The sequence below is a fragment of the Coregonus lavaretus genome (genome assembly GCF_964263955.1).
Source record: "Coregonus lavaretus genome assembly, chromosome: 34".
In the NCBI taxonomy this organism is placed as follows: domain Eukaryota; kingdom Metazoa; phylum Chordata; class Actinopteri; order Salmoniformes; family Salmonidae; genus Coregonus; species Coregonus lavaretus.
This window is the reverse complement of record NC_140021.1, coordinates 7,751,514-7,764,839: the sequence shown is the minus strand read 5'-3', so window position 1 is coordinate 7,764,839 and position 13,326 is coordinate 7,751,514. Positions and strand designations below refer to the sequence as shown.

The following is a 13,326-nucleotide window of genomic DNA, read 5'->3' as shown; positions in this document are numbered from 1 at the left end:
AGGCAACCTAATTCTGCTCTTTTTCCCAATTATTGGCAAAAGAGCTGATCTGATTGGTCAAAATATGCAATTAGTGAAGAATTGGGCTGACTGTGTAAACAAAGCCTAATACACTCCTGTAAAACACCTTGGCTGCATTTAGACAGGCAGTCCAATTCTGATATTTTTTTTTCAATAGTTGGTCTTTTGACCAATCAGATCAGCTCTGAAAAATATCTGACGTGAAAAGATCTGATGTGATTGGTCAAAATACCAATTAGTGAAAAAAATATCAGAATTGGGCTGCCTGTGTAAACACAGCCTTACATACCAGACATTTCCAACGTTTGATCTTCTGGTTAACATGCTCCTACTGTAGTGATAATCATTATTCTCATTTTGGTTCAATCATTTTCTGAAGTCACGAAAAGCATTATTTTGATTATTGCTAACATGACATTTGATTATGCGTGATACTATAATTTCAGGGGAAAATTACTGCATTGTAGTAAGCCACCAGAGGCACCATGCCTGTTGAAACTGAAGGGGCAATTTTTTGGATAAAAGTATACAAGATATAATGACTAAAATGTGTAAATATTAATGAATGCAAAGCCATGGAATTTGGCCATAAGTGCCCACACTAAATATTGTGGTGCATGACACCATTGTTTTCCAGTGGTGGAAAAAGTACCCAATTGTCATACTTGCTTCCAAAAGTAAAGATACCTTAATAGAAAATGACTTAAGTAAAGGTGAAAGTCACCCACTAAAATACTACTTGAGTAAAAGTCTAAAAGTATTTGGTTTTAAATATACTTAAGTATCAAAAGTAAATGTAATTGCTAAAATATACTTAAGCATCAAAAGTAAAAGTATAAATAATGTCAAATTCATATATTAAGCAAACTAGATGGCACAATTTTATATTTTTTATATATTTACAGATAGCCAGGGGCACTCTCCAACACTCAGATATAATTTACAAATGTAGCATTTGTGTGTAGTGAGTTCGCCAGATCAGAGGCAGTAGAGATGACCAGGGATGTTCTCTTGATAAGTGCGTGAATTTGACACTTTTTCTATCCTGCTAAGCATTCAAAATGTAACGGGTACTTTTGGGTGTCAGAGAAAATGTATGGAGAAAAAAGTACAGTACATTATTTTCTTTAGGAATGTAGTGAAGTAAAAGTAAAAGTTGTTACAAATATAAATAGTAAAGTACAGATACCCCAAAAAACGACTTACTGTAAGTAGTACTTTAAAGTATTTTTACTTTAGTACTTTACACCACTGCTGTTTTCAACTGTAAAGTGTTTCACTGATATTAGACCTACAAATGCTTGTTTTTGTATGATAATAATTACATATTTTGACACAGAGCATTTCATTGTATCCTTAGGATAAATTAGTCTCGCATTATAAAACACATTGTAGATACCATACAGCCTAAAATATGTTGTTAATTCATCTCATAATTGTTCATCTAATAAATGTTTTGTAGACAAAGAATTCCACTGTGGGCGTTGTAATCCAAACCAATAACAAAATGTGTAGGCCTATCAGTAGCTTTTCCTTTCTTGCGTGTGTGCAAATGTGTGTTGAGAAGTGGGTGTCGCTGTGCATGCTGGTCCAAGAGCAACAGAACAACGGTGTAGAGAGTGAAGACACTTCGAACGCTGCTTACTTTGTTAAGAAGCGAACAGTTCTGCGCGAGCCGAGAGTGCTGTGACTATCCGTGTAGGGTTCAAAGACGATTTTGATCTGCAGTTTTGGATTTTGGCCAACTCGGATTGAGTTTTGCTCAGTGAAAGCTGGAGAGATACAATGTATCCATGCCCGAACTCTCGTTGCTTCGCGGTCCTCTGACGAGCTCAAACCCACTGTCTATGGAGGGACAAACGAAAAGCGCAACGCTCAGGTACCAAGTACCCCCATTTCGGTTATCTGGGAGATGGTAACAAATGAACGGCACTGGAGGGAACATGGTTGAGAGGACCAGCAAATTTTTGTTGATCGTCGTCGGATCCGTCTTCTTCATGCTGATTCTTTATCAGTACGTGGCTCCTGGGGTGATGAACTTCGCGTCTCCGCAGGGGTACCTCGCCGAGGACAACATGGATATTTTCCCCACTCCGGATCCCCATTATGTGAAAAAGTACTACTTCCCTGTCAGGGACTTGGAACGCATCGTTGATTTCGAGATCAAGGGTGAAGATGTGATAGTGTTTCTTCACATACAGAAAACTGGCGGAACCACTTTTGGCAGGCATCTGGTGCAAAATGTTAGACTAGAAGTCCCGTGTGATTGCAGACCAGGGCAGAAAAAGTGTACATGCTACCGTCCCAACAGAAAGGAGACCTGGCTGTTTTCGAGGTTCTCCACTGGCTGGAGTTGCGGGTTACATGCGGATTGGACCGAGCTCACAAACTGCGTTCCTGGAGTGCTCAACAAGAAGGAAAACAAATCGAAAAAACTGAGGTATGTGCGAAATGTTTTGACATTACATTTGCCTTTAATCTCCTCAGTTTTGCTTATCTTACGGGCATTGTAACATAGTAGGCTATGTCGCAGTAGGCAAGGGACCCTATTTAATGGTATTCGTCCATGAGGCGTAAATTGAATTTTTACATATACATTTACGTCAATTAGCAGACGCTCTTATCCAGAGCGACTTACAAATTGTGAATGCCGAATATTAGAATAAAGAGCCACACATCCATAGCCTATGCTGTTGCCCCTCTCAACCCAGCAGGCGGGGTAAACATTATCTGCCCCTAACTGGGAAGTGAAAGTGGAAGATGACTGGTTTAACAACAGCTCTTGTAAACACCTCTGGGGTGGATTCCTGTTCTGTTTTAAGTGGTTGCAATATCACACCAGGGTACATGTTCACATCGGGGTCCTCAGGAATAGAAAGTACGCTTTCACAATCACCTATGTTGACATGACCGGCTGCTTGACCAGGGATGCACATTATTTAACCCACAAAACAATCAAACGATTATCTACGTCATGAATTCACTTGATCTCAAACCTTTGTTTTGCATAGAGTGCTGCAAAATAGCACAATACCATGAATTCACACACATGATGTTGACGTCTGGGTTTGGACCTCATGCTTCATAAATACCAGATTCCACCTCAGTGTTGAGAGATGTGTTGTACAGGCCTGCATTGCATACTTTGCAGGGTTTTCTTTGAAGGCTTTGTTATTTGCACTCATCCAATGCTATTTTGACAACCGAGATCCTCTGTGGAATTCTTTCCATTAATTTGGGCAGTAGAAGGTTTCCCTAGTTGAGTCCGGGGCTCCATGGTATCGCACCATAGTAAACCAGGAGCTTAAAACTTGACAAGTTCTATCAATAGCATCATCATCAGCACTGCATTAAGTCCAGTCAGTGTGATGACATCGTACCGATTGCGGTCTTCTCCACATATTCAAGGTATATAGGCCTAGATGCAGTGTGCCACTCAACACTGGTCCAGGGCCATCTTTGTTTTACTCATACCCTTATCAGTTTTAATAGTCAGAGTCCCAGTGCTGGTTTTTATTGGCCTGATTAGAACCGAGTTCCACATTGGGGCTGAACATTTTACAAACAAATCATCATTACCATCAAATCATACAGTATTGTGGAAGTTAAACACATCTAGTATCCTGGTCAGTCCCCCCTTTGCCTTCAGAACAGCCTGTATTTTTCGGGCCATGGATTCTATGTTCAGATACACTGTGGCGTTCAAACGTTGCTCAGTTAGTATCAAGGGACGGCAGGTAGCAGGTAGCTTAGTGGGTAAGAGCGTTGTGCCAGTAACCGTAAGGTCGCTGGTTCTAATCCCAGAGCTGACTAGGTGAAAAATCTGTCGATGTGCCCTTAAGCAAGGCACTTAACCCTAATTGCTCATGTAAGTCGCTCTGGATAAGAGCGTCTGCTAAATGATTAAAATGTAAATGTAAGGGACCTAATGTGTGCCAGGAAAACATTCCCCACACCATTACACCACTGTCACCAGCCTGTACCGTTGACACCAGGCAGGATGGGGCCATGGACTGATGCTGCTGATGCCAAATCCTGACTCTGCCATCAGCATGACGCAACAGGAAATGGGATTCGTGAGACCAGGCAATGTTTTTCCACTCCTTAATTGTCCAGTGTTGGTGATCGTGTGCCCACTGGAGACGCTGATAGGAGTGGAACCCGGTATGGTCGTCTGCTGCAATAGCCCATCCGTGACAAGGACCGACGAGTTGTGCATTACGAGTTGCCGTTCTGCGCCGTTATTTGCCTGTTTGTGGCCCGCCTGTTAGCTTGCACAATTCTTGCCATTCTCCTTCGACCTCTCTCATCAAATAACTGTAAGCTGTTTTCGCCCACAGGACTGCCACTGACTGAATGTTTTTTGATTGTTGCACCATTCTCGGTAAACCCTAGACACTAAGTGAAAAGCCCAGGAGGCCGGCCGTTTCTGAGATACTGGAACCGGCGTGCCTGGCACCGACGAGCATACCACGCTCAGTCACTTAGGTCACTCGTTTTGCCCATTCTAACGTTCAATCGAACAGTAACTGAATGCCTCAACGCCTGTCTGCCTGCCTTATATAGCAAACCACGACCACGTAACTCACTATCTGTAGGAGCGAAACATTTTCGTGAAAGGGGTGGTGTACCACTGTGTGTGTGTGTGTGTGTGTGTGTGTGTGTATATACATACATGCATACTTTGTAAATATAGTGTGTATATGTACAGTACCAGTCAAAAGTCTGGACACCTACTCATTCAAGGGTTTCTTTATTTTTACTATTTTATACATTGTAGAATAATAGTGAAGACAAACTATGAAATAACACATGGAATTATATAGTAACCAAAAAAGTGTTAAACAAATCAAAATATATTTGATTTTCTTCAAATAGCCACCCTTTGCCCGTGTAGCTCAGTTGGTAGAGCATGGCGTTTGCAACGCCAGGGTTGTGGGTTCGATTCCCACGGGGGGCCAGTATGAAAAAAATAAAATATGTAGGCACTCACTAACTGTAAGTCGCTCTGGATAAGAGCGTCTGCTAAATGACTAAAATGTAAAATGTAATGACAGCTTTGCACACTCTTGGCATACTCTCAACCAGCTTCACCTGGAATTATTTTCCAACAGTATTGAAGGAGTTCCCACATATGCTTAGTACTTGTTGGCTGCTTTTCCTTCACTCTGCCGTCCGACTCATCCCAAACCATCTCAATTGGGTTGAGGTCGGGGATTGTGGAGGCCAGGTCATCTGATGCAGCACTCCATCACTCTCCTTCTTGGTAAAATAGCCCTTACACGGCCTGGAAGTGTGTTGGGTCATTTTCCTGTTGAAAAACAAATGATAGTCCCACTAAGCCCAAACCAGATGGGATGGCGTATCGCTGTGGTAGCCATGCTGGTTAAGTGTGCCTTGAATTCTAAATAAATCACAGACAGTGTCACCAGCAAAGCACCCCCACACCATAACATCACCTCCTCAATGCTTTACGATTGCAACTACACATGTGGAGCTCATCCGTTCACCCACACCGCGTTTCACAGACACATTTCCACCGGTCTAATGTCCATTGCTCGTGTTTCTTGGCCCAAGCAGGTCTCTTCTTATTATTGGTGTCCTTTAGTAGTGGTTTCTTTGCAGCAATTTGACCATGAAGGCCTGACTCACACAGTCCCCTCTGAACAGCTGATGTTGAGATGTGTCTGTGACTCGAACTCTGTGAAGCATTTATTTGGGCTGCAATTTCTGAGGCTGGTAACTCTAATGAACTTACCCTCTGTAGCAGAGGTAACTCTGGGTCTTCCATTCCTGTGGTGGTCCTCATGAGAGCCAGTTTCATCATAGCGCTTGATGGTTTTTGCGACTTACCTTGAAGAAACTTTCAAAGTTCTTGAAATGTTCCGTATTGACTGACCTTCATGTCTTAAAGTAATGATGGACTGTCGTTTCTCTTTGCTTATTTGAGCTGTTCTTGCCATAATATGGTATTTTACCAAAGAGGGCTATCTTCTGTATACCAACCCTACCTTGTCACAACACAACTGATTGGCTCAAACACATTAAGAAGGAAATAAATTCCAAACATTAACTTTTAAGAAGGCACACCTGTTAATTGAAATGCATTCCAGGTGACTACCTCATGAAGCTGGTTGAGAGAATGCCAAGAGTTTGCAAGCTGTCATCAAGGCAAAGGGTGGCTATTTTAAGAATCTGAAATATAAAATATATTTTGATTTGTTTAACACTTTCTTGGTTACTACATGATTCCATATGTGTTATTTCATAGTTTTGATGTCTTCACTATTATTCTACAATGTAAAGAATTGTAAAAATAAAGAAAAACCCTTGAATGGTAGTGTATGTGGACACCCCTTCAAATTAGTGGATTCGGCTATTTCAGCCACACCCGTTGCTGACGAGTGTATAAAATCGAGCACACAGCCATGCAATCGCCATAGACGAACATTGACAGTAGATTGGCCTTACTGAAGAGCTAAGTGACTTTCATTGTGGCACCATCATAGAATGCCACCTTTCCAACATGTCAGTTCGTCCAATTTCTGCCCAGCTAGAGCTGCCCCAGTCAACTGTAAGTGCTGTTATTGTGAAGTGGAAATGTCTAGGAGCAACAACGGCTCAGCTGCGAATTGGTAGGCCACAAAAGCTTAGAACGGGACCAGCTGAAAAGCGCATAGCACGTAAAAAATTGTCTGTCCTCGGTTTCAACACTTACTACCGAGTTCCAAACTGCCTCTGGAAGCAACATCAGCACAAAAACTGTTAGCCGGGAGCTTCATGAACTGGGTTTCCATGGCCGAGCAGCCGCACACAAGCCTAAGATCACCATGCGCAATGCCAAATGTCGGCTGAAGTGGTGTAAAGCTGGCTGCCGTTGGAGTCTGGAGCAGTGGAAACACGTCTCTGGAGTGATGAATCACGCTTCACCATCTGTCAGTCTGACGGACAAATCTGGGTTTGGCGGATGCCAGGAGAACGCTACCTGCCCCAATGCTTAGTGCCAACTGTAAAGTTTTGTGGAGGAGGAATAATGGTCTGGGGCTGTTTTTCATGTTTCAGGCTCGGCCCCTTAGTTCCAGTGAAGGGAGATCTTAACGCTACAGCATACAATGACATTCCAGACGATTCTGTGCTTCCAACTTTGTGGCAACAGTTTGGGAAAGGCCCTTTCCTGTTTCAGCATGACAATGCCCCCGTGCACAAAGCGAGGTCCATACAGAAATGGTTTGTCAAGATCAGTGTGGAAGAATTTGACTGGCCTGCACAGAGCCCTGACCTCAACCCCATCGAACACCTTTGGGATGAATTGGAATGCCGACTGCGAGCCAGGCCTAATTGCCCAACATCCGTGCCAGACCTCAAACTAATGCTCTTGTGGCAGAATGGAAGCAAGTCCCCGCAGCAATGTTCCACCATCTAGTGGAAAGCCTTCCCAGAAGAGTGGAGGCTGTTATAGCAGCAAAGGGGGGACCAACTCCATATTAATACCCATGATTTTGGAATGAGATGATCGACGAGCAGGTGTCCACATACTTTTGGTCATGTAGTGTGTATATACACTACCGTTCAAAAGTTTGGGGTCACTTAGAAATGTCATTTTTATTTCAAAGAATATTAATTGTTTTTGTCCATTTTAAAATAACATCAAATTGATCAGAAATACAGTTTAATCAAATCAAATCAAATCAAATTTTATTGGTCACATGCGCCGAATACAACAGGTGCAGACATTACAGTGAAATGCTTACTTACAGCCCTTAACCAACAGTGCATTTATTTTAAACAAAAAAGTAAGAATAAAACAACAAAAAAGTGTTGAGAAAAAAAGAGCAGAAGTAAAAAATAAAGTGACAGTAGGGAGGCTATATATACAATAGAATAAAGTGACAGTAGGGAGGCTATATATACAGGGGGGTACCGTTGCATAGTCAGTGTGCGGGGGCACCGGCTAGTTGAGGTAGTTGAGGTAATATGTACATGTGGGTAGAGTTAAAGTGACTATGCATAAATACTTAACAGATTAGCAGCAGCGTAAAAAGGATTGGGTGGGGGGGCAGTGCAAATAGTCCGGGTAGCCATGATTAGCTGTTCAGGAGTCTTATGGCTTGGGGGTAGAAGCTGTTGAGAAGTCTTTTGGACCTAGACTTGGCACTCCGGTACCGCTTCCCGTGCGGTAGCAGAGAGAACAGTCTATGACTAGGGTGACTGGAGTCTTTGACATTGTTAATGTTGTAAATGGCTATTGTAGCTGGAAACGGCTGATTTTTAATGGAATATCTACATAGGCGTACAGAGGCCCATTATCAGCAACCATCAGTCCTGTGTTCCAATGGCACGTTGCGTTTGCTAATCCAAGTTTAAACACAACGTGAACAAGGACATTTCTAAGTGACCCCAAACTTTTGAACGGTAGTGTATGTATGCAATTTAGCCGGCGCTTTTATCCAATGCGACTTAGTGATGCACGCATACATTTTGTCAGTACAATTCATGGTTCTGTATATATACATACACAATAGGGTCATCTTTCAAAAGGCATGCCGCGTGAATGTTGCATACCTGGGATAATCCTTCTGTCAATCAAATGGGTTCAGTGAGTGTTAACATGGCCAGTGTTAGTTGTTCTGATTCAAGGTTTCCTGACATGTTGTCAAATATGTATGGCTGGTAAACAATAATGCATTTTGTTATTCTTAGACAAAGTTGTATTTTGTGATGGCAGACATGGCCAGCATCTGGGGTTGAATATACGGCTTTGCTGTTTTTTTTCTACATTCAGACATTAATACAGTGGGGGAAAAAAAGTATTTAGTCAGCCACCAATTGTGCAAGTTCTCCCACTTAAAAAGATGAGAGAGGCCTGTAATTTTCATCATAGGTACACGTCAACTATGACAGACAAATTGAGATTTTATTTTCCAGAAAATCACATTGTAGGATTTTTAATGAATTTATTTGCAAATTATGGTGGAAAATAAGTATTTGGTCACCTACAAACAAGCAAGATTTCTGGCTCTCACAGACCTGTAACTTCTTCTTTAAGAGGCTCCTCTGTCCTCCACTCGTTACCTGTATTAATGGCACCTGTTTGAACTTGTTATCAGTATAAAAGACACCTGTCCACAACCTCAAACAGTCACACTCCAAACTCCACTATGGCCAAGACCAAAGAGCTGTCAAAGGACACCAGAAACAAAATTGTAGACCTGCACCAGGCTGGGAAGACTGAATCTGCAATAGGTAAGCAGCTTGGTTTGAAGAAATCAACTGTGGGAGCAATTATTAGGAAATGGAAGACATACAAGACCACTGATAATCTCCCTCGATCTGGGGCTCCACGCAAGATCTCACCCCGGGGGGTCAAAATGATCACAAGAACGGTGAGCAAAAATCCCAGAACCACACGGGGGGACCTAGTGAATGACCTGCAGAGAGCGGGGACCAAAGTAACAAAGCCTACCATCAGTAACACACTACGCCGCCAGGGACTCAAATCCTGCAGTGCCAGACGTGTCCCCCTGCTTAAGCCAGTACATGTCCAGGCCCGTCTGAAGTTTGCTAGAGTGCATTTGGATGATCCAGAAGAGGATTGGGAGAATGTCAGATGAAACCAAAATAGAACTTTTTGGTAAAAACTCAACTCGTCGTGTTTGGAGGACAAAGAATGCTGAGTTGCATCCAAAGAACACCATACCTACTGTGAAGCATGGGGGTGGAAACATCATGCTTTGGGGCTGTTTTTCTGCAAAGGGACCAGGACGACTGATCCGTGTAAAGGAAAGAATGAATGGGGCCATGTATCGTGAGGTTTTGAGTGAAAACCTCCTTCCATCAGCAAGGGCATTGAAGATGAAACATGGCTGGGTCTTTCAGCATGACAATGATCCCAATCACACCGCCCGGGCAATGAAGGAGTGGCTTCGTAAGAAGCATTTCAAGGTCCTGGAGTGGCCTAGCCAGTCTCCAGATCTCAACCCCATAGAAAATCTTTGGAGGGAGTTGAAAGTCCGTGTTGCCCAGCGACAGCCCCAAAACATCACTGCTCTAGAGGAGATCTGCATGGAGGAATGGGCCAAAATACCAGCAACAGTGTGTGAAAACCTTGTGAAGACTTACAGAAAACGTTTGACCTGTGTCATTGCCAACAAAGGGTATATAACAAAGTATTGAGAAACTTTTGTTATTGACCAAATACTTATTTTCCACCATAATTTGCAAATAAATTCATAAAAAATCCAAATATGTGATTTTCTGGATTTTTTTTCCTCATTTTGTCTGTCATAGTTGACGTGTACCTATGATGAAAATTACAGGCCTCTCTCATCTTTTTAATTGGGAGAACTTGCACAATTTGGTGGCTGACTAAATACTTTTTTTCCCCACTGTATGTGTGTATTTCAAAAATCTTTTGAGCTCTATTTCCTGGGGGTGTTTAATCCGCACAGTTGACCACTAATTGGCAGTGATTTGCCTCGTTCCCTTATTTGAGCTCTGTATACCACTGGCTGTTGTCCTTCTATTCTCTGATGTGCCTGTATCACAGAAGCAGTTCGATAACTACTATATCCCTCCTTTTCCAAGCACCCTGAACAACAAAGCCATGGATTGTGAGGGGCCCAAAATACACAGAAAGAGCCCAATGGCCTACCATCACGGATGGTCCACCACAGGCTATACTGATGGAAATTGGGCATTTCATGGATGGTTATGTCCAATCACTGTGAGAGAAGGCGGTAGAGAAATGAGCTCAACTGGCCTAATGCTGTACACCGCTGGCTAAGCGCATCAATTATGTTCTGAAGTGCGGGTCTAATCTGGCTCTGCTGCCAGCAAGCCCCCTTAGTTTTTACAGATGTTTATCACAACCTGCAGCTCTGACTGATGGATCCATGTCAACAAGTAGCCCTACCACCCCCCTCTGTTTTTTAACAACGGATTGAATGCACCACATTTGAAAAATGTGATTACGGGCCTTTCCAGCAGCTCATATACATGACATGGCATCTATGTGCTAATGAACGTGCTACATGCACAATAAATTGTGGTCCGACATGGACACGTATGATTATCTGTGTGGTAATGTGAAGTAAGCATGAGAATGACGTTTACTTCATCCTCATGAAGGGACTGCTCACAGCCAGGGAAAGATAGTTATGTGTTTGCAGATACATTCCAATGCAGAACCTCTGGAATTTTAATGTAATCAATAACTGATAAGAGCGAAGGCATCAATGTCATTTTAAATGATGTGTATTTGAAAGTAAAGACCAGTCCTCATCACGTCATACTGAGCATTCCAAACCTGTCTGTCCTTTGAGCACTAATAACCCTGGTTACCCTTTTTGCGGTTTTGAAAGTGGCTCCCGGAGTTGCAACTCAATATTAGGAAGGCGTCTGTTGTTATTTCCTGATAGTGGCTGGTTGAAAATACAATTTACAGAGGACTTTCTAATCAGCAGGTTTTGCATGGGTGGAGTTTTGTCTTGCCTGGTTACATCATCAAGCTGTATAGACCAGTAACAGCTCATTTTCAGGTTACATATCCCTCCTATTAGGCTCCTCCAATTGGTTCCCGCACTCAGACCACTCCCAGACAGTCCTAGAAAAATACTTGATTGTCAAAAAAAGCCTTTTTTGTTGCTTTTTTAAAAATTTTAATGGAAAACTATTACAATAAGGTACTTTATTGTTACCTAGAAATGATTTGATATTGAGAGAAAAAAAACAGCTGCATTGCACCTTCAAGACCTTGAATGTTGGAAATGCAAGAAAAGAAAGCAAGCCTGAGTGTTCTCACAGCCAAACCTCTGGGGAAAACAATTTTCAGAGTACTCAAATGAAATATCAAAAGTACTTCCCTCAAAAGTAATGGTGTCTTTTTCCCCGAAGTCAAGCTTCATCACTGTCATGGTGATAACAGCTGCAGTGAATGAGGGGTTGTGAGCCAACAAGTAGCTCAAACTAACTGATGCACAGGACCATCACCCTGTGTTTGTGTCATATAAGGATGTTCCTATCACCAATGTTCATCTCTTCCATATATTATGTTTTCCTAACGTCCTCGCTGCCTCAAGCAGAAATAGGCCCATTTCTAATCAGCTTGCATGATTGTAGAGTTGCTGAAGAATGAAGGCAGATTTTCCAAGGTCTGTCAACAACACTTGTGCTTGCGTCGGTTTATGTGGGCATGTGAACTTGGGCAGACAGTTTCTCTTACATTGTCTCTCACATTGTGTAATGTGTTTTGTCTGGAACAGCTGTCTGTATTTGTGTGGGACTGGGTCAGGAGAGTTCATATAGGCCTGATATGTGAAGTACAGTATGCCCTTCCAAATGGATTCAACCGATTGTTCATTTCCTGCCTCCCCCGCAGCACGAAAGATAAGTTCCTGGAAAACATTACAGACCTAGGACCAAGTTATTGTGTCACTACTCTACCAGAACACTTAAAATGATTGATTATTTGAGCACTAAACTGTTTGTATCCCTTGTCTATTTGGATTCCGCATGGGGAATTTGTCCTCCGTCTGTCTAAAACAGAAAACATACAGTTGAAGTCGGAAGTTTACATACACTTAGGTTGGAGTCATTAAAACTAGTTTTTCAACCACTCCACAAATGTCTTGTTAACAAACTATAGTTTTGGCAAGTCGGTTAGGACATCTACTTTGTGCATGACACAAGTAATTTTTCCAACAGTTGTTTACAGACAGATTATTTAACTTATAATTCACTGTATCACAATTCCAGTGGGTCAGAAGTTTACATACACTAAGTTGACTGTGCCTTTTAAACAGCTTGGAAAATTCCATAAAATGATGTCATGGCTTTAGAAGCTTCTGATAGGCTAATTGACATAATTTGAGTCAATTGGAGGTGTACCTGTGGATGTATTTCAAGGCCTACCTTCAAACTCAGTGCCTCTTTGCTTGACATCATGGGAAAATCTAAAGAAATCAGCCAAGACCTCAGAAAAAGAATTGTAGACCTCCACAAGTCTGGTTCATCCTTGGGAGCAATTCCCAAATGCCTGAAGGTACCATGTTGATCTGTACAAACAATAGTACGCAAGTATAAACACCATGGGACCACGCAGCCGTCATACCGCTCAGGAAGGAGACGCGTTCTGTCTCCTAGAGATGAACGTACTTTGGTGCGAAAAGTGCAAATCAATCCCAGAACATCAGCAAAGGACCTTGTGAACATGCTGGAGGAAACGGGTACAAAAGTATCGATAGCCACAATAAAACAAGTCCTATATCGACATAACCTGAAAGGCCGCTCAGCAAGGAAGAAGCAACT

At 42.3% G+C, this 13,326-nt stretch overlaps 1 protein-coding gene across 1 annotated transcript in view; it reads left to right on the top strand.

Annotated features, from left to right (window-relative positions):
• Window positions 1-1,640: 1,640 nt before the first annotated feature.
• The window catches only part of hs6st1b (heparan sulfate 6-O-sulfotransferase 1b), an 80,601-nt gene continuing 68,915 nt past the window's right edge, over window positions 1,641-13,326 (top strand). Inside the window, exon 1 of the mRNA XM_084152170.1 lies at window positions 1,641-2,461. Within this exon, the coding sequence (XP_084008296.1) occupies window positions 1,944-2,461 (518 nt within the window). The 5' untranslated portion in view covers window positions 1,641-1,943. The remainder of the gene's footprint in view (window positions 2,462-13,326) is intronic.